Raw genomic sequence first — 25,573 nt, forward strand, 5'->3', positions numbered from 1 at the left:
TCAGACCCGTGACCCCCTCTATGCCCAGCCCTGGCTCCACACCATTGCCTCCCCAAGACAGGTACTCACCCTCCGAGCCACAGCACAGTACATCAGGCACGGTGGAGTCACCATTTGACTTGAGTTTGTGCCTCTCTTCAGAGTCGTGTGCAGTGGGTACTCCATCACCACGACCCAGCGACGCACCCCTAGGCCACCTGCATCAGCTACTCTCAGACTCTGACAGTGAATAAACAGCAAGAACTCGCCACTAGACCACACGGGAATTTTCAGTGTTGTGCAGTGAAAAAAACAGTGCATAGTGTTAAGAAATTAGAATTCTGAGTGCAAAGACTTTAGTGCAGAGTGCAACACTGATTTTATTGACGTTCAATGGAGCGCAAATTAGACCAGAGTGTGTAGTGTTAAGAAAATGGATTTATGAGTGCAAAGACTTTAGTGCAGAGTGCAACACTTATTTCATTAAGGTGCAATGAAGCGCAAGTAAGAGTAGAGTGCGCAGTGTTAGGAGAATGGAATTCTGAGTGCAAATGACTAAGTTCAGTGCAAGACTTTATGTACAGTGTACTGCAGGTGCTTCAGGTACTCCTTTTTACTGTCAGAGTCTGAAAGGAGGCGGGTTATTCATTGAGATGGCCAGGGACTTGCTCTAAGTACCCAGAATGTTTCATATTGTACTGTATTTTCCATACTTACCTCTAAAACCTCATTTCACTCTTTAACCCCTTAAACGCGGCTGTGAACGGTCGCGCCCCCCCCGAGTGGCGGGGTTGTATCGCGGTCTGAGTACCTGTAGGAAAATATTAGCCAAAAATCAGAGATTAACCCTAGAACATTATACTTGGTAAGGCAGATAGTACTTACATTCAGCTTTCTCCAGAGACAGGTGTTGAGCCTTCGTGGACTACCCAAGGACTTGTGGAGACTTGCAAAGTTGGGTAACCAAATCTTCACTTTCACAGATCCAGCAACCCGGTTTCCCCTCTACCACAGCCTCATTCTGTCACAGTAAACTTTATACTACAACGTAAAGGTAGTTAGGAATCCGTATTTGTACAATAAGCACTGAAAATAAGGCTAAAATCAACGAAGCGTACGGCCGACATGCAGCGCGGCGGCGGTCTTCCCGTCACTCAACAAACATTTCCATTTTCACAGCTAAAAACATGTATACTACATTATTTTCAATCATATTACTTCCCAAAAGATTACCACGGCGCGCTTTTTATTCTGCCTTACGCCCGTCACTTTATTCTCGTTCCTGTCGGCCGCTTGCACTGACTCAGAAGAGCTAGAACTCGCCATAATGTCACTTTGAAAGCCTGCGGTAAACTGACGCTAAACAGGGGCAAACCGTGAGAAAAAAAGCTAGTGTTACAACTGGGGAAACAAGCGTTTCCTATTAGCATAAACTGCTTGTGAGAGGAGAGCGTAGATTTACAGTTCTGAGCACTCAGAGCGCTGCCATGTATCACAGCCAGGCTGGCAGGGGCCGTGGTGGGGGGGGGACGGGGGAAAAACGTGATACTTGGCAACAACGGAGGTCAGTGGTACAAAGGTCAAGTGTGCTAAAAGTAGCTAAAGGGTGGTGGTACTAATAGACAATACCAGCTGGAGCCTACCTGCCCGCGGTTATTCAAAATTTACTAGAATCGCAAACACGACGCTCCGCCGTTATGTCCTTTTTGCCGAGCGTCGCAAACGAGACGATCCGCGTTTAAAGGGTTAATGTCCCTTATTGGTGTGAATAGGGTCTTAGGTGCTATGAATGTGCAGTAGGGAGGTATTTTTCTGAGTCAGGCTAGGTTAGGGTCCATAAGTACCAGTCCAGGAGCCAGGGACTTGTTGTAAGTACCCAGACTATTGTATAAACTCACCTCTAAAACCTCATTCTCTAGATCTTTTGCATTTATTTCAATCTTTTATGTCCCTTATTGGCATGATTTGGGTATTAAATAGGTGCTATGCATGTCCAGAGGGAGTTGCATAGGTGTTTTTCTGATTCAGGGTAGGTTAGGGTCCATAAGTACAAGTCCAGGAGGCTGGGGTCCACTATCAGGACAAGACCACTTTCCGGACATGCGTTTGGCTCTATTACAGCAGATAGTGGAGGGATTACTGTACTGTCATGTGGTAACTTTTTCACTTCCTTGCTCACTTCCCTGTTTCTTATCACTGCCTTCAAGGAACCAGCAACCTTTCTTCCTTGTTGTACCCTTTCAAGCACTTCACCCTCTAAACTTCCATCCTTACTCATCACACTACCCAAGTACTTAAACGTATTCACGTTTTCCATTTCCTCATCATCCAACCTCACTGTGCATTCACTGACTTCACCATAACTTTACTCTTCCCTACATTCACCTTTACATTCCGTTTCTTACACACTCTCCCAAACTCATCCACCAAGCATTGCAGCTCCCCTTCATCTTCACTTGAACAACACAGTATCATCTGCAAACAACAGTGCAGGGAGTTTCCAAACATACCCTCTCTCATTAGGGAAACTCCAACATCCACTGCCCTACCTTGTATCTCTTGTATAACCCCATCCATAGACAGATTGAACAACTATGGAGACATGATACATCCCTGTTTCAACCCAACCTTCAAACAGAAACACTCACTCAGTTCACCATCCACACACACTGCAGCCTTAGCACCCTCATACATACTCTTCACAGCATTCAGCAACTTCCCATCTACTCCATATATTCTTAATATTTTCCTCAATCCTTGTCTATCCAACCTGTCATATGTTTTCTCCAAATCCATGAAGACCGCATACAACTTCTTTCCCTTCTCTAGAAACTTTTCCACTAAAGATCTAAGAGTGAATATCTGATCTACACAACCTCTTCCCTTCCTAAAGCCTCCCTGTTCTTCTCCAACTAATTCCCCTGTTATTTCCCTAACTCTGTCAATAAGTATCCTACCGTATACTTTTCCTATTACACTAAGAAGACAAATGCCCCTATGATTACCACACACTTCTTTTTCCCCTTTCCTTTTGTACAAGGGAATAATTATACCTGACTTCCAATCCTCTGGGACTCTACCTTCCTCCCAGGCCCATCTGCACACTCTTTTCAATTCTGGTGTCCACAGACTTCCTCACTCTGCGTCTTTCATGAATCACATCATTTCGTATCCTATCCACTCTCTTTACTCCACACACATTCCTCAGTGGTCCCATCTCCACTGCTCTCACTTTTGAATTTTATTTTTCAGGCCACACCATAGTCTCACATCCACATGTTAAAGTTGGCATTAACACTCCTTCAATGTAAGTCTCGAGCAGGTGCAACACTCAAGCCTCTATTTCTTAGCAAAGTCTTCATAGAACCAGATACTTTCCTTCCTTGTGTCACTCTACTTACCATTTCTTTTGCACATTTTCCTTTCTTTTCTATCACTGACCCAGGTATTTGAACTCTCACCAATTCCAGTCTCTCTCCATTCACTGTAACATCACACTGGGAGTCAACTTCTCTCTCGATTACCATCACTTTACTCTTTTCTTCATTTACTCTCAAGTCTCAAGGCATTGAAGCTCAAAGACATCAGCAAACTGCACCAATCTACCAAGCTCTTGTTCGGTAATTGCAAGTGACACTGCATCATCAGCATACAATAAATTTGAGATATTCCATTCATCACCATTCATTAACAATGCCATCAGTCTCTCCTTTACTTGTGTTTTTACTTCTCTCATCACCCCATCCATATATTACATATATATATATATATATATATATATATATATATATATATGAACAACCATGTGAACATTACACAAACTTGTTGCATGCCCACACTGATCATGAACCATTCACTCAGATGCCCATTTACCCTTACACATGCCTCACTACCTTCACAAAGACTCTTGACGGCACCTAGAAGCTTACCATCTATACCGTACATGCACAAAACCTTCCACAATCCTTCTATGTCTACTCACTTGGAGGGCTGAGTGAGGAGCTTAATGCAAGGGATGGGGGTGTTATTTCCAAGGCAGGTGGTGAGCAGAACCAGGAACGCAAACAACATTAGGGGGGAGGGGAAGGCACAAGGAGCAGGTATTAATACAACGTGCGGAGCATAGCGGGTCCATGGCAATGGCAGCGAACAAGTGACAATCGCTTTCCATGAGTGCAGTTTGTTTACGTTTTCTCACTGTGAACAGAGGGGTTTTTGTGCGAAACCCAGTGTTTAGGAATATTTGCAGGCCACAGCTAACCATGAAACTGAGAACATAGATATCGCTAAACTTGAGGCTTTACTGTAGTCCTGACAAACTGTGTTCAGACATAAAGATTAGGCAGTCCTTGTTACATGTCAGGGATGTGTTCTAAAATATCAGTTATCTCCTCACAACTAGTAATATAAATGGTAGGGTAAATCAAGTTCATAGGTGGCAATGAAATTCTGACAGACAATTTCTATTATTCACCACAAACCTATAACATAAAACAAACAATCTTATGATGATGACTTACTGTATTGTGGGAAATTCTGTTTTATAAAAAAATGTTACTACGAGGTTTGTCCAAAAAGAAACTGAAGTTGTTAAATAGCGCACCTCCCTCTCTGAGTATTGGCAACTTTCAGCTTTAGTCTAACACTAATCGCATCAAGCCACATCACTTGGTCATTGTGGCACATGCGCTTAAGTGAATGTGTGCTTAGTGCACTTTGCAAGTTGAACAATGAAGGATCTTGAAGTGCAAAGTGTTTACATGAAATTCAGTTTGATAACTTTTACTTTGTGAAAAATGTCATGATAGGTTATGAAACATGAGTGCAGGGCTACAATAGTGAAACAGTGGGTTAGAACATCATCACTGTGACAAATAAACAAAAAGCATGTTAGTCACTCAAATGTGAAGATGATGTTGATCATCCCTCTCTCTCTTTTTAAATGGAAGGACGTCACTCATCATGAGTTTGTTCCACATGATCAAAGAGTCAAGAATGAAGAAAGAAACCTGTACTGTACACAGGAAAAATCATCTGATAAATTACCAATATGCTGGGAATCGAACCAGGGACTCTCAGGTGAGAGCCAGGCAGCATACCACTACACCACGACCAGGTAAAAGTTAACTCACGTTGTCACAATCTTGTAACCAACGTCCCTCCGCCCCCACTGTGGGCATCAAGAGGATGAGTTAACCCCCTGGCACTCGGGCAAGTAGATGCTTTTAATCTATCCCAAGCACTTACGGCAAGTCAGAATGTGTACAGTACAGGTTTCTCTCTTCATTCCGACTTGCCGTAAGTGCTTGGGATAGATTAAAAGCATCTACTTGCCCGAGTGCCAGGGGGTTAACTCATCCTCTTGATGCCCACAGTGGGGGCGGAGGGACGTTGGTTACAAGATTGTGACAACGTGAGTTAACTTTTACCTGGTCGTGGTGTAGTGGTATGCTGCCTGGCTCTCACCTGAGAGTCCCTGGTTCGAATCCCAGCATATTGGTAATTTATCAGATCAGAGAGTCAATAATGAATTTTCTTGGATGTCCTGAAGAGTCTGACGGAGGCAGTGCGAAGGAAGAGGCCTGAAGCAAGGAAAAACAAAACTTCAATGCTGTACAATGACAACTTTTGCACCTGCTCATGTGATGATCCTCCTTTCGAGACTTTGGAGAAACCTTTGCCACTGCACTTGACATCTCAAAGGCTTTCAATCGAGTCTGGCATAAATCTTTAATTTTCAAACTACCCTCTCAACGTTTCTATGCTTCTATCTGTGCCTTCATTTATAGCTTCTTTTCTGGTCATTCTATAGTCAATGCTGTAGACAGCCATCGTTCTTCTCCTAGATCTATCAACAGTAGTGTTCCTCAGGGCTCTGTCCTATCATCAACTCTTTCTTTTATTCATCAATGATCTTCTAAGCTGTACATCTAACCCTATCCACTCATACGCTGATGACTTCACCCTACACCTTTCCATTCGGTTCCCGCAATGTCCATCTCAGCAGTTACTTCAACAAACAAGGGATGGGGCTTTGGCACACCTAATGTCTGACTTGGCTCGTATCTCTGACTGGGGTAAAAATAATCTTGTTTTTAATTAATCAAAAACTCAGTTTTTACACCTAGCAACCCAACACAATCTTCCACAGGAGTACCCACTAATGTTTAATAATATCCAGCTCAATCCTGCATCATCCTTGAACATGCTTGGGATTTCATTCACTCGGGACCTGTCTTGGAAAGATCATATTACATTTCTTGTAAAATCTGCTTCCAAGAGATTAGGTGTGCTAAGCCGACTCCGTACCTTCTTTACCCCTGCACAATTGTTGACTTTATACACGGGTTTTATTCGCCCCTGTTTAGAGTACAACTCTTATGTGTGGGGAGGCTCCCCACATACAGCTCTTCTCAATAGGGTGGAGTCAAAGGCTTTTCATCTTATCAACTCTCCTCCTCTTACTGGCTCCCTTCAACCTCTGTCTCTTCGCCGCACTGTTGCATCTTTATCTCTTTTCAATCGTTACATCCATGGTCACTGCTCCTTTGAACTGTCTGTTTGCATCCCTCTACCTCTAAGATGGGTGCGTAGCACAAGTCTAGCAACAAACTCTCATCTCTTTTTTGTCCAACTCTCTAATGCAGGAGTTAACTGTTACTCCCAGTCCTTCATTTATGCAACAGGTCAACTCTGGAACTGTCTTCCTCTGTTCGCATTTCCTACTTCCTCTGATCTCCAATCTTTAAAAAACAGTGTGTCCAGGCATCTCAAAATGAACAGATCTTGAATTTGGCTCTCTTTTGTATTGTTTCTGTTTTTTCTTGGAAGGAACGGTTTGTGGGCTCCTGGCCTTGGGCTCCTTCTTTCTTGCATTAAAAAAAAAAAAAATCTAACTTTTTGTCTAAGAACGAAATGACTACCGTCCCCCAGCTGCCCTACTCTCTGGATTTGGCCCCTGCAGACCCCCCCCCCCCTCTCCCAGTAGAAATCCACCCTGAAAGGTCACTGATTTCACACAACAGAAGAGATAGTAGAAAATTTGCCAAGTAAACTAAATACACATTCAGTCATGTGTGTGTACCTTAACGACTAAGTGATGTGGTGTCATGCGGCTAGTGTTGCAATCATGATACAATTGGTAGTTGGTGCACTGTTTAAAAAGTTTGGTTTCTTTTTGGACAGACCTTCCATGAGGATGTATACCAGAGGTTATCAAGCCCATGGTCATGGCTCAAATGAGGGTTGCAAGGATGCTCCTGAGGGTTGTGAGATGGTTTGAAAAAAAAAAAATAAAAAAAAAAAATAAATAAATAAATAAATGTCAACAGTAAAAAACAGAGCAAAGATATTTACATCAAAATTCTGGAAATAAAGCATCAATGAGAGTCTGGGGGAGGAAACTAGTTTAATTCATTAAATTTCATTGGACAAAACTAAATGAAGAAACACTGAAACTATGTTTCCGCCCTCAAGATTGCCAGGTCAAAAAAATTCTGTGTTCAGGGTCGCGGCCAAAAAAGTTTGGGAAGCACTGGTCTATACAAACACAGGTTCACATACTTCACCCACCACAAAAGAATCATTACCAGAGAAACATCTTTTTTTTTTTTCCTGAACTTTCTGTGTGAGATGGATAATTAACCCCTTCCATTTGGTGCTGTCTTTTAACATATTAATCTTGATACCTTCACAGCTTTATTTAACACTTGTACTGAATAAAGTATTGAGGACTGTATCTACAGCACTCCTGTTTGAAAAGTCTCAACTAACAGAACGAGATAATCTGAACACAGGAAGAATAAGATGAAAAATACAGTATGGCAAAATTGTGAAGTGGTTAAGGCAGATGTTTCATAACCTTGCAGTGTAACTCTGGCATCTGCTCACCTGTGAACTGGTTCCCTGTCTGGAAGGAACACCACACATATGCAGTTTTACATAAAATTCATGACCTCATGCTAATGCCACAGCAACATTCACAAATAATCCATGGTTACTGTAGAATCTTTCTCCAAGTCATCATCATCATCATCATCATCTGGACCTCTTTTCTGACCCTAGGGCAGGGTTAGGAGCAGCAGTGTCAAGACAGCCAAGGTTTGCCTAATTGTGGGTTTTCTCTCTACATCACTCTGACGTCGCTCTGTGCTCTGCAGCCATGTTAGTTGAACAGCCGACTGTTTGCAAACGGAAGAACTGTGAGAACTCCAGCAATTTTGGTTGTTTTTCACCATTTGGATGAGTTTTGCTCTTCTTTAACCCCTACACCACGGGGATGTTTTAGCCACTCCTTGTGCCTCCCGTGGAGATATTCGTGCTCAGACTGACTTTTTAAAAATATTTGCCAAAAATCAGTTATTAGTCCTAGAATATTAAAATTATATATGCATATGCCACATACCTTCAGCTTTCTCCTGGGATGCTTGTTGAGCCTTCGTTGACAACCATAGGACTTGTGGAGACTTCTGAAGTTGGGTAACGAAGTCTCCACTTTACACTTCCCGACACTCCGCAATATGACTACCACTGCCAGATAATATCACTACAAACACTATTCTATCATTTTCAAGTTGTTTGGAATCCATACTCCAAAAAAAAACACTGTGAAAGCAATGTAAATTACGAGCGCGTACGAGCTTCCCACACGTGCTCGTTCCCCGCTGGTATTCTGTCATTTATTATTCATAAACTCACTCACACTTTATATTCCTATTACTTTATTACACTTATATATATCTACAGTATTTATCCATAAGTTTCCTTCAGTAATAGTAGTTTATTTTCACTCCAGGCATTCAATTTCTCGTTCAGTAAAGTACGTAGAGAGAAAAGGTTTCACTTTCACTGTCATTACTTCAAGTATTTGTACTCATATTCTTATATTACTAATCATTTACATTTCTATTTACATTTTCTATTGTATTTTCAATATTCACACTTCTATTTTATTTACTCTATGTTATGCACTGTCACATGCAGTACCTTATAAAACTATATTCCACTGTTCAATCATATTTACATCCATTGCTTTCACTTGCTATTTACACATTACAGTATTTACGTTTCCACTTGCACTGTTTTAGAGTCACCAGAAAGATCGTAGTCACTGCCCATCATTATCACTGACATTTGCCAGTTCACATTCCACAGGAGAGTCACTTAGCCCTTTACCCCTTCCCACACGAGGTTTAGTAGGGGTAGAGGTCACAGGGACCTTTGCAGAGGGCTAAGGACAGGCGCAAATCGGACATGGTTTCACCTTGAAAGACGACAGTAAACTGAATGATGTTGCCTAGAGGCAGGGAAGGGTTGACAATGTCCGCCTGGTGACAGTTGCTAAGTTATATGCTACAAAATGATTGGCAGGAATTCTAGACAATACATAATAAATTAGGTAGTTCCAGGTGAATGTAAACATCACTTAGATTTCTCCCTTCCTTTCTCATATACAGTAATCACTATAATATCCGGACGCCCAATATCCGGACTACCCCAATATCCAGACATTATGATTCTGACCTTTTTTATCCCAAATTGCCCAAAAGACGCAAAAAATCCGAAAAAAAATAGGAAAAAAAATCGGATTTTGTTTCCTCACCTTATTGGTGTGGACAGGGTCTTAAACAGGTGCTATGCATGTCCAGTTGAGAGTTCTGTACAGTTGGTAAATCATGTCCAGTTGGAGTCCATAAGTACAAGTCCATAAGGCTTGTGCCCATTATACAGACATCATTTCTGAAACCTCATGTCCGGTTAGAGTCCATACGTACAAGTCCATGAGGCTGTTGGCCACTATACAGACCTCATCTCTGAAACCTCATTTTGTGTTTCTTTTGCATTGTATTTCACTGTTTTATGTCCCTTATTGGTGTGAATATGGTCTTAAACAGGTGCTGTGCATGTGCGGTTGAGAGTTATGTACAGTAAGTCATGTCCGGTTGGAGTCCATAAGTACTAGTCCATAAGGCTGGTTCCCACTATAAAGACCTCATCTCTGAAACCTAATTTTGTGTTTCCTTTGCATTTATTTGACTCTTTTGTGTCCCTTATTGGTGTGAATAAGGTCTTAAATAGGTGCTATGCATGTCCGGTAGGGAGGTATGTAGGTGTTTTTCTGATTCAGGGTAGGTTAGGGTCAATAAGTATAAGTCCAAGGCTGGGGACCAATATCCAGACAAAACCACTATCCAGACATGCCTTTGGCCCTATTACAACGGATACTGGAGGGATTACTTATATTTTTGGTACGAGAACAGGTCATACGACATATATCAAGGGTAAATAAACAGGGAAAATTAGCGAATGAGTGCACGTGGGGTGTTGCCAGGTGCTAATTAGCTCATTCCACATGTATGGCAGTATCAATTACCTTTTCTCTTTCTTTTATATATTATTATGTAAAAGAATACGGCATAGGTCACATTTCAATGGATAAAATAAGTGGAAAAATCCGTCCAGAATTTGTGTGGTGCGGCACAGCTGGGCAGGCGGGAGGAGAGGGTAATGGAGGGGAGGTAAGGTGGGGAGTCAAGGACAGGAGAAAAATGGCTAAATTGTCAACAGTGGATGGGAGTACAGATGACATTAGCAGAACTGAGTATAGCTGGACACAGGTAGTACTGATAGATGATACAAGCCACCACTTGAAAGCCCGGGCGAATTCAAAATAACACAGAATCACAAAAGTGATGCCCTGCAGTATGATCCCTTGCGTCACAAAAGTGACACCCCGCAGTTAAGGGCTAAGAGAAAAGTTAAGCATGCCACGCTTTCGCTGTATAACAGTATGTAGTAACACCAACAAACTTCCTGGTGCATCTTTTTTTTTCGCATACCAAAGATCGTGCAAAACCAAGGAGAAGCACATGAAAAACTGCTGAGAGAAGGAATTTGTGGTTTTCTAGGATGTTGCATGTGCAAATGCTGAACCCTGAACATAATCATAATCAGTTAGACTATTTCTTTTGGCATGTATGACAGTGTCATAAATAATTACTTTGCTGTATATGGTCTGAACTGACCCTGATAAGTTCAGACTGACTAGCAATAGGCTGCACTTACCTGGCCGAATCTACCAGGGTCCGAATTTACTGCTAATTTTCTGGGGCATTAGTTACAACTGACTAGATATAGCTGTCACACTTAAACTTCTTTGGAATGCCCAACCTTGCAGATATAACATGCTGTTTCTGTTGACCCCACAGCTTGCCTACTTGATGAATTCTTGTTTTCAGGTGTTCACTAAAAATTCTATGACAAAAAATCTTTATAGTTTAAAGAAAAAAAAAAATAAAAAAAAATAAACTTCCCTGTCTGCCAGATTCTACCGAATGAAGAACAAATTGAGATTCTCAATAAAATATGCAGATATCTTTATAGATCGGTAAATGTTCAGAAGAGATATGTATCATTTTTTGTGTGTTTCTTTCCCCATGTTACGAACAAACGTGCCATTAAAAAAGAGAGGAAATGTCTGTTTTTCCATTTAAAACTTAAAAAGAACTAACCTAACTTTCATCCTAACACTCAAATTTAGGTATAAAAAAGGCATATGGAAATGCATACTAGGTTTTATACCATGGATGCTGATGTGTTCTGAACGATACTGATGTTCATTTCTGTTGCAATTTTTTTTTTTTTTTTTTTTTTTTTTTTTTACCTGAATTAGGATGTACGGATGAAAGTTAGGTTAGGTGTCTGAAGTTTTAAGAGGAAAAGAGGCATTTCCTCTCCTCTGTAATGGTACATTTAGCCATATTAATAGGGTTTTAGTGTTTATTTATTATTATTTAAAAAAAAAAATGCAGAGCTATTCTGAACATTTATCTGGATTAACTGTGGTAGCTACGTATATTCATCCTTAACATGCAATGGTTGTGGTAGGTAAGGGCGCTCACCATCCACTCACTTGATGTAGTGCTGCCTTCAGGTGCCTGCCTTTTCCTCTCTTCCTACCTTCATTTCTTCCTTCCTCTTGTCCCTCTTTCCCTCATTCTTTTCTCTTCCTCCTGTCTACAGGTGACTCTACACTGAGCGAAAAGCCAAATGGTTCCCTGTACATTAGAAAACCATTTACTATGCTGGGTGGTAATCATTTTACCAAATTATGGCACCTGGTGGTTTGGTGGGTAATTGCGGCATCCAATCGGATTGAGGCAGTGCAGGTTTATGTCCAAGGGATGGTTGGGGTTTATTGCTCATGTAATGCCAATCAAGGACAAGTGAGGCTGGTCGCTCATCTTAAATGTCAGGACCAACTTGCCTAGCCCCAGGCTCTTACACTCCTCATGGGGCAACATTGGATTAGATGATGATGATGATGATGATGACATACAATGCTAATAGCCTATAGCATTACAGTGCTTAATTTGTTTATATCTTCTTCCTTTGGTCAGTTGAGCTCAGTAAGGTTATGGCTCAATACATTAATGAACACTGTTAACAGCACGATATAATTTCTGTATCAACCACCCCAAGAAATCACTGCAAAATGATGGTTAGGTTGGGATATTTATTACCCACAAAAGGTCAAAGGGAAAACAAGTTAAAATGTCAAATCTTTGAGTGGCTGATAAGGAAAATATAGCACATTCTGTTGTCATATGTCTAGCACAGGGATGGTCCCACAAGGACAGCTTCAACATATGAAGAGCTCTCTACCAAGATGAATGCCACACGCGGATGTTTACACCATGATGTCATTATAACCAGCTGAGCAAAAACAGTCTATTCAATAAGCCACGCTTCCATTCACTCATCATTCAAACACATGGAATCCTCGCTCCATCCGATTCAAAAGGTTTTACCACATACTGTAGCTTCGCATATACCTATCTGATACAATCAATTTGAATGCTGTCATGTTAAAAAGGGGTGCCAAATCCCCAGTCATGTGCTTCTCTGCACAAGATTCACCCAGCCAGCTCGATCTCTTGTCAGTCTCTTGGCCTCACCAACTTCCATACCTCATTTCCTCACACACTCATCCACCGTATCTCTCCACCTTCTTCTTGGCCTACCTCGCCTCCTCCCTCCCTCAAATTCGCTAAGATATACTTTTTCACCACTCTATTGCCATCTATTCTCTCTACATGACCATACAATCCCAGTACACTCTCTTCGATTCTGGTGTCCACAGACTTCCTCACTCCACATCTTTCACAAATCACATTACAGTATTTTGTATCCTATCCACTCTTTGTACTCCCCATACATTCCTGAACAGTCCCATCTCCACTGCTCTTAGTCCTGACTTTTCATTTTCATGCCACACCATAGTCCTATACCCATATGTTGAAGTTGGCACTAACACTCCTTATTTCGTATCCTATCCACTCTCTGTACTCCACATACATTCCTCAACACTCCTGTCTCCACTGCTCTTACTTCTGACTTTTCATTTTCATGCCACACCATAGTCTCAAACCCATATGATGAAGTTGGAACTAACACTCCTTCATATAAGCCTCGTGCAGCTGCAACACTCAAGCATCTGTTTCTTATCAACACCTTCATAGTGCCTGCTATTATCCTTCTTTATGTCACTCTACTTTCCACTTCTTTAGCACATTTTCATCTCATTTCTATCATCATACCCAGTTACTTGAACTCTCTCGCCAATTCCAGTCTCTCCATTCATTGTAACATCACACTGGGAGCCACCTTCTTTCTCAATAACCATCAATTTACTCTTTCCTACATATAATCTCAAGAGACGATGCTTACGGACATCTACACAACTCTGCACTACGGGTAGTCTATTACCCAGTATTTGCAAGTAGTACTGCTTGCAGCATCATCAGCATACATCAAATTTAAGATATTCCATCCATCACCATTCATTACCAATGTCATCCCTCTCTCCATTACTCGTGTTTTTACTTCTCTCATCACCCCATCCATATATATAGTATACTGAACAACTATGGGGACGTCACACAAACTTGCTGCACACCCACATTAATCGTGAACCATTCACTTAGATGCCTGTTTACCTTTACACATGCTTCACTACTGTCATAAAAACTCTTGACGGCACCTAGCAGTTTACCATCTACACTGCACCCACGCAAAAACCTTCCACAATTCTTCTCTGTCTACTTTGTTGTATGCTCTTTCCAGATCCACAATTGCCCTAAACACCTTACAGTCCTTCTCACAACTCTTCTCCACTATCTGTCTCAATGCAAATATCTGATCCACACATCCTCTGCCACTCCTAAAGCCATCCTGTTCATCACTCGCTAAGCCTTCTGATATATCTCTTACTTTATAATAATTCTTCCATATACCCTCCCTACACCTTCTTCTTCTCTTTCTTGTAGGTTTAGGGGATGCAGCCAAGACTATGGCCCACTGCCCTTCCAATGGAGATTGATTAGGTCCTTACGTTATATTCGGGCGAGCTGCCTAGATTTTCGAATAAAGTCAGATGTGTACCGCACGACCCATCGTAACCGAGGATCACCAATACCTCACTCTAGGAGGATGTGGAGAGACAGGTTGAAAACTCCCAAAGAAGCTAGACGATCTTTCAAAAGTGTGCGAAGGGAGTGGAACCTACGGCACCATAACATGAAATGTTCTATGGTTTCTTTAACCTGAGGACACCATTGACACCAAGGGTAATTTATCATACCCAAACAGTACAGGTGACTTGTGAGGTCTATGTGGCCCAACATTAACCTGGTGATGGCTATATCAATGTCCTGACAGGGATGGTGAGTCAAGGTTGTGCAGAGGAGTCAGAGTGAAAACACCCCAGGTGGGAAGCAGGGAGGTAGGTACCATGAGTCGCATTCTAATGTGACACGCAGGCACTGCGTGCCAGGTTAGGGAATGCAGCAGTATCTAGTGCCACATGTACCAATGTATTTGAGGTCAGTGCCCACTTCACTGCCATGGATTCCCACATGCGAGGGAATCCATGGAAGGTGGAAGTGCCAGGGAGGAATAGCAAGGAGGAAGTGCTCCACAACAGCACGGACAATCCTAATATAAGTCACAGGATAATCTGAGAGGAGAAGGGTAAGGCAGGAATGTGAGTCGGTACATAAAACCACCAGCTGGGGGTGAAGGAGGGTCCATACATATTCAAGGGCCTGGAGGATGGCAAGGAGTTCTGCAATCAGAACATCATATTGTCCACTAAATGACCAAGTTTGGTACATGGAAAGGTCCTCAAAGTAGGCTGCTGAGGCAAAGGAAGATGGAGGGGAGTGGGACCCATTTGTGTAAATTCTGAAAGGGTCTCTATGAAGAGAGGAATCCATGTTGATGAAGATCTGTGTGTCACAACCACATATGCTGACCTAAGGAATGGCACTGGAAATAACAGGGGTAGACCTAAAGGCACCTAGAGCAATGCGGAGTGCAGTGTTCTGAACAACATCCAACTTCTTAAAGTGGGTCTGGGCAGCCAACCCATTGAGAAAGGATCCATAAGAAATCTTGCTGCCAATGAATGCCAGATATAGGCAAAGGTGAGCGCTGTGATCGGCACCCCAGCAAACTCCGACTACACACTTCATAATGTCTAGGCACCTGTGGTATGCTGATCGAAGATGGTTGATGCAGAGGGCCCAGGTGAGACATGGGCCATCCAAATGGAGGCCCAGAAACTTGTGCCAGGTCTGTAGGGTGAGAGACTCTCCGGCAAGCTGAATCATCGGCATGGAGGGGAGCCTCCGATGGCCAAAGCACACGAGAGCACTCCTGTATGCATTGACCATTAGGCCCCAGTCTGCAGCCCGGGTGGTAAAAGCATCCATGGCTTGTTGGAGACAATGCTGGGCCTCCCACAGTGAGGCAGCACTGCAGAGGACGGAAACATCATCAACATAGACTAGGATGGATACTCCAGGATGATAAGGGAGATAAGACATCAACATATTAAAAAGTAAGGGACTGAGACATGACTCCTGTGGTACCCACCATCTCAATAGGTTGGGGGAGGAGTAAGTGACTCCAAGAGAAATGCTACTGGATCACTCCTCCAAAAAATTATGTATCCAGGCAAGTGCAGAGCCCATGACACCGAAACAACACAAATTGTACAGTACCCCATCACGGGAGGCAGAATCAAGGGCCCCCTAGAGATCGACAAAGACTGCCAAGAATATCTGCTGATGACAGAAGGCCTGGTGAATATGATGATCAAACTGGAAGAGGATATCAGATGTTCCCCTCCCCTGGGAGGGGAACATCTCCAGCCACCAGGAGGACCGACAGCACACTATCCACTCAAGCACCTTCAGACACTGGAAAGCAATGCTACTGGCCGGTACGAAGCCGGAAAGGAGGGGTCCCTCCCTGGCTTGGGGAAGGGAAGGAAGTGCGAACCAGCATGAAGACCCCTGATGCCCAGCTGTTATTAAATATGTCTAAGAGAGACACCTGCTGGATGAGGGGGAGATGAACCAAAAACTCACTGGGGACAAAATCTGGGCCACATGCTTTCTTCAGTGGTAAGGTTCAAAGAGCAAAGCAGAGTTAAGCCTGGGTAAAAGGGGAGGCTAAGCCTGCTGGGGGGTGGGGGGAGATGGCTGCCTGAGTGACCCTGAGTCAGCACTGGAGACCTGGAAATGGAGCTGGGGTACCAAACTGAGATCTGAAGCAGGTGGCCAAGAAGGCAGCCTTGTCTCAGAAGCCTACCAGAAGGGTACCCTCCTTCACCAGAGGATGTGAGGGATGGTAAGGAGACCCTTCATTGCCTGAATGAAGGACCAAGTTCAGGATGGTGAGCTAGAGGGGTTGAGCAAAAAGCAGACAAGGCAGCATGGCCAGCTTGGTTAAGAGTCTGCTTGCGATCCGCATCCCTATGGCGGTGAGGGTCTTGGTGAGTAGGGCAGGGACAGCTCTGCCAGGCATTCCAGAAAGACCACCTAGTGCGGACAACCCTGGTGCAGTCCTCTGACCACCAAGGAACCGTAGCGGTGTCTCAGGGACATGCTGAGGACCTGTGGAAGGTCGCCTCACCGTTCGAGACCACAGAGGAAGTAAAGGCTGTCACATAGTCATTTAAGGGCCCTCCAGGCATTGCCCCAGCATTACTGAGGGCTGCCATGAAGGAGGACCAGGAGCCTCGTGTAAGGATCCAATGTGGATGAGGTGGGGAAGGGCAAGGTGGGGAAAGGCCAGGGACATCCAGAATAATTGGAAGGTGGTTGGACCCCAAATATGGGCTGGTCCAAATGGCTGAGCCATCAAAACCTGACTCCCCCACATAGAGATCAAGCATGGAAGGCAGGCCTGAATGCGAGTTGATATGGGTTTGTAACCCCAATGGGGTTGGTAGGGAACAGTGACCGCTCTCCAACAGAAACTAGAAGAGGGAAGATCACGACCTGTTGCCAGAATCCCGCACCAAGAAGAATCCCAATGGGCATGTCTGGCATTAAAATCACCCAGCAGGAGGCAAGGTGAAGGGAGCTGGCCTTGAAATGTCTGGAGTCCTTCTAGGCAAATGTCCTTAAATGGGTTGTGGCAAACTACCACAGTGATCCATCCCTTCACAAGGGATGGGTGGACCACAAGAACTTCCAGTGGTCCCCAAGGGGGCCAGGTCAGTAGCAGAACTGAGCTAGGTGTGTCCTCCCTGACCGCAACAGCTAGACCATCCTCGACACCCTGATGATCAGTTCGACAGATGGTAAAACCCTGGAGTGACAGACGGAGATGTGGGGACAACGAAGTCTCACAGAGACCAATAGCATCTGGGACGAAGTCCACTACCATCTGCTTGAAATTGGAAGTTTTCCATGGAGAGAAGGAATCTGCGAAGAGATGGATGGGCCATCACTGGGATGAGAGAAGGGAGAGAAGCCAAGGCAAGAGGCTGACACAGATGTCGATAATGGACTGTCCATTTCTGTACATGGACAGGGCTGTTCACAGAAGGTCCACAAAGGATCCTGAAGAATGGACACCTGTGGGGTTGGCATGTGGGGAAGCTTGGGAGGTTGTCCTCGGTATGGACAGATGTAGAGTAGTAAGAGAATCACCAGGTGCAGAGCCCATCTCAGGAGAGCTTTCCCTACAGCACTCAATACACTTATGCCACAATAATTCTTGCAATCACTTCACTCACCTCTATTTTTGTACAGGGGTACAATTAAAGCCTTTCTCCATTCTACTGGCACAGTTTCACTCATCCATGTCTTCTTACATATCTCCACCAAGCGCTTGATTCTGCTCTCTCCACAACACTTTATCATCTATGCATACACCTCATCAACATCAGCCACTTTCCCATTTTTCATCCGCTTCACAGTGCTCTTCACCTGTGTGAGTGTCACGACTCCTGGCACGTCATTCCTTTTCTTCACATCCCCAAATCCAGTCAAGTTTACAGCCACTCTGATCTTTCCACTCCCATTCATCAGACTTCCAAAATAATCTTTCCATCTTGTCTCTACTTCATCCTCATGGGTTAATAATCTACCACTTACGGTACATCCTTCACATTTTCACATTTCTTACTACTGTCACTTTTACATTTCTGCACCTCTTTCAAGCATAACTTCATATTTTCAGAGTAATTTGCAATCATTTTTCTTCCTAGATCATCATTTACCTCCTTGATTTTTCCCTCCACTTGTCTCTTTAAGTGCCTCTTGTTTTCAAAATATTTTCTTATATCAACTGAGATGGTTTGGACATGTGGAGAGGATGGTGGATAATAATTGGGTGAGGAAGGTGAGAAGTGTTAATATTGGGGGTGGGGTTATGAGAGGTAGACCGAGAAAGACATGGGATGAGGTCATTAAGTGTGACCTCAGGGTTAAGGGACTGAACAGGGAGGCTGCAATGGATCGTGCAGTGTGGAGAGCCGCCATTAGGTGACCAAGGCCGACACATGCAAGCATGTTGGAGCCTTTAAAAACGAAACGAAAACGAAACGAATTGAACTCCTGTCCTGAATCCACTCTAGCCACTTCTTCCTCTTTTCCTCCACTGCTCTCTTGACCTCTTCATCCCACCATGCCGTACCTTTCTTCTTCATTGTTACTACTGCCATACCACTCACCTCTCTAGCATTCTTGACTAAGCAATCCATATATGCATTCCACAAGTTGTCCAGATCCATTTCGCTAATCATCAATATTCATTCTGCATCTCCCCGAAACTAGCAGTCCCCCTACAATGCACCAATTCCTTCATATATCAATGCTTTGACATCAATACAAACCATTCATACTTGTCATACTCTGGAGAAATCTAATCTAAGGGTCATGTAATGCTACTGTGCGTAACTCAGTGTCACAGGCTGATGAAAACCTCAACAAGATAAAAGCCTCTGGTCTAAGAAAACATGAGGTGATATGAAATTACACTCAAAACGACACGACAGGGAAATGCAAGCAATCTGTAGAAACCAACAATAAACAATCATTCATAACCAGCATAACAACAATGTCTCACCTTGGTAAAATATACATGCAGAGTAAGAAATATTGAGGAAGAGTTCACCACCCAGGTCTTAAGACTGAGTAACTTCTCCTTCCCACTATCTGGCATGGAAAGAAGGGTAGCTGACATCCATTCATTCATTCATCTATGAACTGTGCCCCCTGACCTGGATGAGTAGCTCCCACAAATAAAGCACAGTATCCTCTACAGGAACTGTTCCTTATCTGTCACCTCCCTAGACCCTTTGCAGGTCATTACTCTTATCTGCAGAACCTTCTACATGAGTTGGTACATCACCTACCACATTCTTCTTGGGATCCCTATAACTATTCATTCATGCATTCAAGACACAGATCACAGTAATACTTGCACCACCTTTAGGTATAACAGCCTAAAGGCTTTCTGGGAAAACCACACTCACAGCTACAGTACTTGCATTGTCTCAAAACTTGTCTCCACATAATACCTCATCAATACCTGTTGCTGTACAATTCCTTGACTCTTTTTCAGAGCTGTTCACTTCTGCCACTGACACATCTTCAAGCACTACAGTCTTTACGTACAATCAGTCTCAACTAAGGAAACTACAGGTCTGCTCTCATTATTCCTCTTCATATGTTTTCAAAACAGTTTTTCCAGTTGCCTTTCATATCTCTTTCATGTGTTAGCATAAAGACTACTGAGGGGTTTCTGTACCAAACTAGCAGAGACAAGTCGTAGGTGGTGGTGTCTATCATCTCGTCACTTGATGCTGTGCTACCTGTTTCTTCCTTTGATGATTCTACACATAGTGACATGTCTAATGGCTTCCTATAACCAAGGAAACCATTTACAATGCTGGGTGGTAAATTTAAAACCAAATAGCAGGATGGTGTGGAGCCTCCTACAGTACCAGTGTTAACAGGGTGAAGAAATAAAAATGCAGTATCCATCCATGAGCTAAACCTGCACAATTTTCCTTGCACCTCACCACAAGAGAACATTGGTTCACTGCACAGGATGGCTCTACAGAGATGACTGGGCTGCAGCAGAAGTGTGGTCAGCCGGACAGACTGGGGTTACTCTGCTACTACTACAACTAGTACCTGTACACATCAACTATATCAATAAATCTACCTGTAGTTTCCACAGCTGCTTGGTGTATGACTGGAAGTAGGAGCTATAGACTTTGCTCATGGTCTCAATGTACTCATCATGAACCTCAGCAGCAATAGTCCTGGCATGTAGCAACAGGAACTCAAAGAAAAACCTGAAATAAACATTGATGTGTCACTCCACAATAGTGAACAGGGCATTTCAACAGTAACAATTCAATAATCAAGGTTAATCAATGCAATGAGACTAAAAATACTTCATGTCACAGATTTCTCTCTACCAGTTACATATGAGTTAACAATATGAATCCTTTAGGAATAAGTATATCATTCAGTAAACTGTGAAAGGTTCCTCTTCTGCATCAATTTACATATGCTTGTATTCATCTTTATCACCCATTTAATAAAGCTAGTATGAAAGTCATTACAAGCAATAACTTTCCAGCAGTTTCTTAACCTTTTCAGTGGTTTACACTACTGACATGCCATACTGCGACTAAATATCACAGAATTTATTCATCTGATGGAGTCACCCATAATTGTAATCATATTCCTGCAGCATACACAAACTCCACCTTACTTGTGTTTGATCATGGCATTTTGTGGGATCTGATAGTTGGATAGTGGCTTCCGAAACTGGTACACTTTCTGTAACAAATATTCTCGAATCTTGCTGACTGCTTTTACTGTCAGTTTGTCCACAATGTCCTGAACATCTTGACAGGAGTGAGCATCTGAAATTAAACAAAGTTTTAGGAGTGAACAGTCACAATTGCAGTATAACGACATGAAACTCCATTAACAATGTAATGGGTTGCTTTAGCATGTCAGGGCAAAGCAATAATGGACCATGCAAAGGACTGCCTACTCATATTATCTCCATAAATCACTGGAAAGAATATTAGTCACAATTTACTAACCTCTGAAATTTTGCTCTTTTACGAATCTGATCTTTTGGTTGAGTGCCTTGAGTTGCTGCATGAAAAGCTCATCTGTCACAGGAGTATTCAGGATGTGACTGAAAAAGTGACCGAAGAAAAGTATTTATAAATACATTCTCAGCATACTTTGCAAAATATTATCTTCAAATTAACAAGAAAATTATAATACAACACTGAGACAAGTATACGTGGAGGAAAATAAAACATTCAAAATATTACATTGTGCAAAATGGCAGCTTCTTCATCTCCTCTCTCATTAACAAATTACAGTACAAGCACAACTAAACAGACAGAGGTTACTCAACAACTTTCTATTATTCAAACTGATTATGCATTTAGAAAATAAAAAAGCTAAGTATTGTATATGATATTGAAAATATAATTTAACCCCTACCAAGCTGATTCTTTGTAAAATAGTTTACCTTCCCTAATTCACTGTTATACAAGCAATTTAAACTGTACCTCATACAGGGCTTGCAACGTGGCCCATGCAGACCCTTAGTGTGCCTAATATGAGATCTGCAGTGTGGCAGGGGTTAACAAATTAGTCTCTTATCAGAACTCAAGCGTTATGGAACTTTAGATGAGATCACTTACATTATGGTATCTATGTCAAGTGTGTTAAGACTATCAAAACTGTGGCCTCTCTGTCTTACCTGTTCTGCCATTGATTATTTATGGCTCATTTAACCCACAGATTTATCAAACTTATCCAATATAACTGTAACAGCAATCATAGAATCTGAAAACTTTTGAAGAACCAGAATCTGTTCCACCAGACTTATTTCAGAAGTTATTGTTTACACAACTGTTTCTATAGTCATTTACACAGCCAATACCAAAAGTTGCTACTGATCTTTTTCTAAATAAGGAATATATTTATATTCTAGTTTGAGGGATCATGGAGTACCAATAGTTTTCATAAAATAACTTATAGTTAGTGTATACAATACAACCTCCCCTCCCCCCCCCAAAAAAAAAAAAAAAAAAAAAAAAAATCTGTGGTCAGTAAGCTTCTCCATTTAAATATGTACAGTATGAAGCTTACTCACTGAATCATGACCTCTGGCACCATAAGCTGGTCAATGAAGGCAGACAACTGAGTGTGAACCTTCTTCCTGTTAGTAAGCTGGACATTAATGGAGGCTGACTGTTCCTGCAGTGACTGTATCTCTTGACTTATTGTGGACAGGTGTGTCAGGAACCCTTCCAGCATACCCTGCATGTTCTGTCCAAACAGAGAAGCATCATAATATTATACTCAACATTCATATCATCATCATCATCATCATCCAGACCTCTTTTTCCCATCCAAGGATGAAGTGAAAATTGTATTACTGAAATTTTCATTTTCCACACAAGGTACCAACACCAAAGTTCTCCAAGATGTTGGTCATGGCCTTAGTGGGGGGTAAGGGTGTTGGCATGCAGACACTAGCATTGTACCCTCAGATTTCAGCTGGAGCAGAGGTTCACATCATATACCCATGATGTTCAATGCTGGATACCATCTAATCTACACAGTTTCTCCAGTGCTATTGCAAATTATAGCAATCTTCATGGACTTCAGTTTTTTACTGTTCACTGTGGTGAAGTGAGGCATGTGTATTAATAAACAAAATAAGCAAAATGTTGCATGGTTCATTCATTCATAATCTAATCCAGTGATGCCCCATGAGAAGCGTACAAGCCTGGGGCTAGGCAAGTTGGTCCTGACATTAAAGATGATAGTGACCAGCCCCACTCATCCCTAAGTGACATTACCTGAGCAATAAATCCCAACCACCCCATGGATATAAATCTGTATCAGCCCAATCCCAATGAGCATCTTAATTACCCACTTAACCACCAGGTGCCATAATTTGGCTATATGGTTACCACCCGGCATAGTAAATGGTCTCCTGGTGTACAGGAAACCAATCGGCTTGTCACTCAGTGTACAGACACCTGCAGACAAAAGGAAGAGGAATTAATGAAGGAAAGAAAGACAGAGGAAGAAGGAAGGAAAGAAGGAAGGAAAAGAGGAAAGGGCAGGCACCTGAGAGCAGCAGTACATCGAGTGAGTGGATGGTAAATGCCCCTACCTACCAATGAATCTTTAAAAAATACTTGCAGAACTACCATTAGAATTTATACAATATTTTACCATGAAAACACACTTGATTTTAATATTTTTCACCTTTCATCATTCTCACTCTGGAAATTTTTTTGTGCCTCTGTTCACCTACGGCAGAGAAGGCATTAAGGACTGGTCAGTCTGACTGTGCATGCATGGGTCCATGTGTCCATAACACTCTTGTGGGTGCAGTATCTCCTGAACCCATTAACAGATTTCCACCAAACTTTTGTCAGTGATGCAGTATGAGATGATGAACTGATAAGATCTCCTAGGTCAAGGGGTCAAAGGTCAAGGCCATAAGGAGTTGACTTAGTTTATCCCTATGGGTGCGATATCTTCTGAACCCCTTGACAGATTTTGAACATGAGAGTTGCACTCAACATGGGCGAATCAAACCCGTGTATAAAGTCAACTGCGCAGGGGTAAAGAAGGTACAAAGTCAGTTTAGCATACCTAATCTCTTGGAAGGAGATTTTACAAGAGATGTTATATGATCTTTCCAAGATAAATACCAAGTGAATGAAACCTCAAGCATGTTCAAGGATGGTGCAGGATTGAGTTGAATATTAAACGTTAGAGGGTACTCCTGTGGAAGATTTTGTTGGGTTGATAGGTGTAAGAATTAAGACACTGATGCATTAAAACCAAGATTATTTTTACCCAAGTCAGACATTAGGTGTGCCATAGCCTCATCCCTTGTTTGCTGAAGTAACTGCTGAGATGGATGTTGCAGGAACCGAATGGAAAGGTGAAGGATGGAATCATCAGCGTATAAGTGGATAGGGTTAGATGTACAGTTTAGATCACTGATGAATAAAAGGAAAAGATTTGGTGATAGGACAGTGCTCTGAGGAACATCAGCATTGATAGATCTAAGAGAAGAACAATGGCCATCTACAACAGCGGGTACAGAACGACCAAGAAAGGAAGTTGTAGATGAAGGCACAGACAGAAGGATAGAAACCATAGTAGGGCAATGCCATGGATTTCCACAAACCTCAATTCAAGTAAAACTGTTGTGCATGTCACACTGTGCAGTCCACCTTCCCCTTCTTTCCCTCCCATCTGTCACCAGATGCAGACAAATGCTAAGTGGAACTTTACGACTAACTTGCTCTGCTCAGCTGATGACCAAGTATGGTACAGTGGTTCCTGAATCATAATGCTCATCCCCAGGAGTACGTACATGACCTCATCTCAGAGGTTGTGTTAAAAAAAAGTGGAATTCAAATAAAGTGGAAATTAATACATATCAGATATATACAGTAATCACTCCAATATCCGGATCAATAGAGCCATCGGTAGGTTCGGATATTGGTTTTGTCCGGATATTGGGCCCCAGCTTATGGACTTGTACTTACGGACCCTAACACAGAGAAACACCTATACAACTCCCTCCGGACATGCATAGCACCTATTTAACACCCAAATCACACCAATAAGGCACATAAATGACTGAAATAAATGCAATAGACACATAAAATGTGGGTTTAGAAGTATGTTCATACATTAATAAACATTCTGGTACTTATGGACTCTAACCGAACCTAACCTAACCGAACCTAACCGAACTCTGAAAAACACATTCCTACTGCACATGCATGAGGTAAGTTTAGTATGGAAAGAAGTACAGTATGACACTTTCTGGTAAGTATAGTATGGGAAAAAATACAATATGAAACATTCTGGTAAATATAGTATGGAAAATAGTACAACATGAAACATTTTGGCTACTTACAGCAAGTCCCTGGCCACCTCGATGAATAACCGCCTCCTCTCGGACTCTGACAGTAAGAACGATTTCCTGAAGCACTTGCACTACACTCTTCCTGAAGTCTTGCACTGAACTTAGTCACTAACACACAGAAGTCCGTTCTTTTCACAGTGTTCACTTTAGTCCAAATAATGTTCCATTAAATTTAAGTGTTGCACATTAACTTTTCCCAAGCCATGGCGAAGAGCGTAGGTCTTGTCGCGGTGAGGGACAGGCGGGAAGTGGGGAGGATGCAGCGGCGCTCTATCGGACA

General features: G+C 42.5%; 1 protein-coding gene across 3 annotated transcripts in view; it reads right to left on the minus strand.

Moving 5' to 3' along the window:
- Positions 1-25,573, minus strand: part of Vps52 (vacuolar protein sorting 52) — a 275,681-nt gene that overhangs the window by 133,377 nt on the left and 116,731 nt on the right. For all 3 annotated transcript variants that reach the window (XM_080285720.1, XM_080285718.1, XM_080285719.1), the window contains exons 4-7: positions 22,480-22,655; positions 21,407-21,504; positions 21,067-21,220; positions 20,509-20,641 (exon numbers count right to left, since the gene is read on the minus strand). In XM_080285720.1, coding sequence (XP_080141846.1) covers positions 20,509-20,641; positions 21,067-21,220; positions 21,407-21,504; positions 22,480-22,655 — 561 coding nt within the window. The remainder of the gene's footprint in view (positions 1-20,508; positions 20,642-21,066; positions 21,221-21,406; positions 21,505-22,479; positions 22,656-25,573) is intronic.

This window comes from Coenobita brevimanus, chromosome 107 (assembly GCF_032717465.1).
Source record: "Coenobita brevimanus isolate Jiangsu-jjx chromosome 107, ASM3271746v2, whole genome shotgun sequence".
In the NCBI taxonomy this organism is placed as follows: Eukaryota; Metazoa; Arthropoda; class Malacostraca; order Decapoda; family Coenobitidae; genus Coenobita; species Coenobita brevimanus.